General features: G+C 51.7%; 1 protein-coding gene across 1 annotated transcript in view; it reads left to right on the forward strand.

Moving 5' to 3' along the window:
• Positions 1–2,609, forward strand: part of TMEM98 (transmembrane protein 98) — a 28,968-nt gene extending 26,359 nt beyond the window's left edge. The window contains exons 5-6 of the mRNA XM_006764033.2: positions 1,564–1,623; positions 2,207–2,609. Coding sequence (XP_006764096.1) covers positions 1,564–1,623; positions 2,207–2,414 — 268 coding nt within the window. The 3' untranslated portion in view covers positions 2,415–2,609. The remainder of the gene's footprint in view (positions 1–1,563; positions 1,624–2,206) is intronic.
• Positions 2,610–4,198: the final 1,589 nt, after the last annotated feature.

A 4,198-nucleotide genomic window follows, 5' to 3' on the forward strand; every position in this document is an offset into this window, starting at 1 on the left:
TGGCTGTGGCCTCGGGTGAATCACGAGGAGCCAGCTCTCTGAGGGCATAGGAAAGAGTTGGTGCACTTGAACTCTGTCCAGGGAGTTCAGTGTGTTGAGAGAGTGGGAGGGACTCCACCCAGCGTTGTTGGCTTTCTGTGGAGCTCTCCCCGGTGGGTGCGGTCCCATGATTTATATCAGCCGAGGTCAGCCCCTGGCCTGAAGGGCCCTCCAACCAGGCTCTGCCACTCACTATCAACAGAGACTCCCCATTGCTCATACCTGCTGGACCTCCATCGTGTGCCCTGTCACTCCTAAGGGCCACCCCAGGGGGCCTGGCGGATTCATGTGGAACCGGGTTATGAGGCAGCATTGTCAGGAGGGGTCGGAGGAGGAAAGAGATGGAGGTTTCTGAGGATGAGTCCAGGGCTGGGTGGTCAGGATTCGCGGTGGTGCTTGGGGGTGGGTGTGGCGTTGCTCAGCGGGCGGGCTTGACCTGGTGCCCACGGGCCCATCCTGCAGAGAACCTCAGACTGCTTCCAGAACATTCCCTCCAGAATTCAGTCTGCATCCTTGCTTTGTCTTGTTGTCCTCGCATGTCGTTCTCCTCTGGCCGGTTCTGTCCTGTTGTTTTTCTTGCTCCGTTTATTCCACGTGGTGTGTTGGTAGCATCTTAGTTTCAAGGGGTGCGGCGTCAGCTCCAGGCGCCATGGAGACGGGCCGGCGGAGGCTGGCGTGACCATCCCTCTGCATGTTCTCACCAGCCCCGCAGCCCCGAGACTAGAGCATTTGAGGACATCTATTTTCAAGTGTGTTTAGAAATCAAATAACACATTGTTACTTTTTTCTTCCTGATTATCACATGGTCAAGAGCAAAAATTTGGAGCAAGACCTTGTACCATGCAAATCAGAATGAATAGTTTTTTTTTCCCTGAACTAAATTAAAAAAAAAAAATTAACCACAAGCTATACCATGTGTTAAAAAGAAATACAGTGGAGCAGTTTGCCCCCAAATTAAACTTGTAGGGTTTTTTTTTTAGTGTTCTATATAACCTTTAACCATGTTTTTTATTTTCAAACACAAAAATAATAAATACCTGTAAAAAGAAAAACATTGCAGATACGGGTTATCTAGAAAGTGAAGTATCCCCTAATTCTACCCCCTCCCAGCTCCTGGGGGTCACCGCTATTGAATAGCGAGTATCACTCCAGACTATTCTTCTCTGCATTTCATGGCTTTTTATTTTATTTTTATGCAAATTGGACCCATCAAACTTTACATATGTTGGGCAGTGTGTCTTTTTAATTTAGTAGTGTATCTTGAACATCATCTCAGATGTTGGACCATGTACTATTCAAATCATTGGAACTAAAACCAAACCAGAAAACAAAATACTCTCTAAACTGAACCTGAAGTCTTCCTATGTCTCAGGCGGAGAATGCAAAAGCCGTTAGAGAAAACCACTAAAGACGTGGGCCTGGATATTAAAAAGAGAAGAACTGGGCTAAGAAAAGGTAGAAAGGAGGGAGGGCGTGAAGGAGCTAAGGAGAGTGAAATGCTGAAAGCCCTGTGCCTCCCCTCAGAGTGGACGATGTTGTGAAATCGATGTACCCGCCGCTGGACCCGAAGCTCCTGGATGCCCGGTGAGATGGCCGCCCCTCCGTGCTGCGGGCTCCCGGCTTGATCCGATCTGTGAGGTCCGCTGTTTGGGTCGGTGGGGAGAAGGCCACGCTGCTGGTTTCCCGGCTGTCCTGGGCCTTGGGTACCACTCAGTGCAGTGCGAATGGTCAGCCATCCAGTGAGCCACGCCTGGCCGGGGGATTCTGAATCAACAGGGATGCTCGCGGTGGGGCGTGGATATCCCATCTCTGAGTGGGTAGCAGCGGGATGTGCTCATCCAATTGGCTAGATGCACCACGTTGTCCCATAACACTCTTCTGGAGGCTTTCCATTGTGAGCAGCAGACAGTGGGCACCACAGTCTTAAATAAGCTAATGAGACGTGGAGTATTATATTCTCATTAAAGGCTCTGAAAAGGCTTCAGGTAACCTTGTTTAAATTAGCCATTCCCAAATTTGTTTGAGCATTTGTAAATTGCATGCTCACCCGCCTCCTAGGGAAGGGGCTCCGGCCTGGGGAGCAGACTATAGACTTCAGACCAGTTGGGTTTTGGCACGAAGTTCCTTCTTCCTGGGGGGGACATGATCCTGTTGTTGTTTTTTCTAGGACAACGGCCCTGCTCCTGTCTGTCAGTCATCTGGTGCTGGTGACCAGGAACGCCTGCCACCTGACCGGGGGCCTGGATTGGGTAGACCAGTCGCTGTCCGCTGCTGAGGAGCACTTGCAAGTCCTTCGGGAAGCGGCCTTGGCCTCTGAGCCAGAGAAAGGCCTCCCAGGCCCTGAGGGCTTCCTGCAGGAGCAGTCGGCCATCTAGTGCCAGCTGGCCAGCCGCTGACCACAAGGGCCAGCCTGCTGCTGTCTGCGGGCGGCCCGGCTGAGCCTTCCACTTTTCCTGTCGTTAGTTCCGCACGGCTCGGGGTCCAGCTGTGTGCATCATACATCGGGAGAGCCCGTGGGTTGATGCCTCTGTTGCAGTTGCAGATGGTGGCTGGCAAGTGGCAGTCTGACACCACAGAGGAATGGACCCTGCAACCGAGGTACAAGACCCTGACCAAAATCGAACCCGGGACCCTTCAGTCCGCAGGCCGAAGCTCTATCCACTGAGCCAGACCGGCTAGGATGGGGTTGCCTCTTTTTGCAAGAGTTGTCCTCTCTCCCCTGGTCTGTTTCATTGATTTGTGATATCTGCCCGATCCCTGAGGCATCTGAGTCCCTCCTCCCCTTCACAGGTGTGTGTTCGAAGGTGAGCACCTCAGAGTTGATTATTCCCTTTTCATCTTTATGCCTGTAATTTGACCTAGTTACTACTATGTGGATAGTAAATGCATACTTAGGTTTTTCTCAAGTGTGTGGTTATTGAGTCCAATTCAAATGTGTGGGGGGACATATGTGTCCGAGAACTGAGGGTGGAAGGAGAGCGCCTAGGAATCCTCAGAATGCTCTGTGCGTGTGACTCAGTAAAATACTTAGACGCCCTGAGTTCAGGTGGAGGTGAAGATGCCCCCCTTAAGTAGTTCCACGTTAGCAGTGACTCCATGAAACGTGTTCCGAGTTCTTTGGACATCGGTGTGTTTTGTAAATATTGGAAGGTGAGGGGCATTTTTATGACTTGAGACCTTTGTGAGACCGAGAACCCAGCTGCACAACCCAGACGCACATCCTGATTGCGTCATTTCCAGCAGGAACGCCTGAAGCACTTAGCTTCCTCCCAGGTTCTCAGAGCCAGTCTGGCTCGGGGGGCAGGGCCTGGCTTGGGGGCTGCCTTGGTTCACGTCTGATGCAGTTAAGCATGTTCGGAGCGCCGCATCGGTTCTCATTTAACGTTCTCTGCTCTGACTCACGTCAGCAAATCCCACAGCCTGGTTCCGGACAACCAGGAACCCATATCCCCAAGCCCAAGATTTGGGCCTAGCTTGTCATTGAGAAGTGTCATTGGGCCCGTTTCATCCTCCCCTGGAGAGCAGGATGCGTGTAACCAGCACAGAGTGCACCAGTTCCCACCTGGGGAGGGGGCGTCGGGGGAGGGAAGCTGGAGCTCCACTCTCATGGACTGAAGGACGGATTCTTTTTGTTGTTAATCCTCACTTTTATTTTTCCATTGATTTTTAGAGAGAGTGGAAGAGAGAGAAATATCGATGCGAGAGAAACACATCGATTGGTTGCCTTCTGCACAAGCCCTAACCGGGGCCTGGGCCAGGGAGGAGACTGCAACCGAGGTACATGCCCTTGACCGGAATTGAACCTGGGACACTTTGGTCTGCAGGCCAGTGCAGACCACTGAGCTGAACCGGTGAGGGCAAAGGATGGATTCTTGATTACAGGGGACACCTTATTGGATGGTCCACTCCCATCAGCTCTGACTGCATGCCAGGTAGTTACCGTTCCTGTCCTGTTGGTGAGCTGTGAGTGGGAAATGTCCACAGAGCCACTTGGACGCTTTTATTTGTAGCCTCCATAAATAGACACCCATAGTCCTCCTGGTTTTGTCCTTTTGTCCTCCCTTTCAAAACCTGCTTTCATAACCAGACTGGAAACTCATTCATACTAGGCTCGCAACGGCTGCCACCGTTGTAAATGTCCCCTGCGCTTAACCTGGAC

The sequence above is a fragment of the Myotis davidii genome, unplaced genomic scaffold (genome assembly GCF_000327345.1).
Source record: "Myotis davidii unplaced genomic scaffold, ASM32734v1 scaffold699, whole genome shotgun sequence".
Taxonomy (NCBI): Eukaryota; Metazoa; Chordata; class Mammalia; order Chiroptera; family Vespertilionidae; genus Myotis; species Myotis davidii.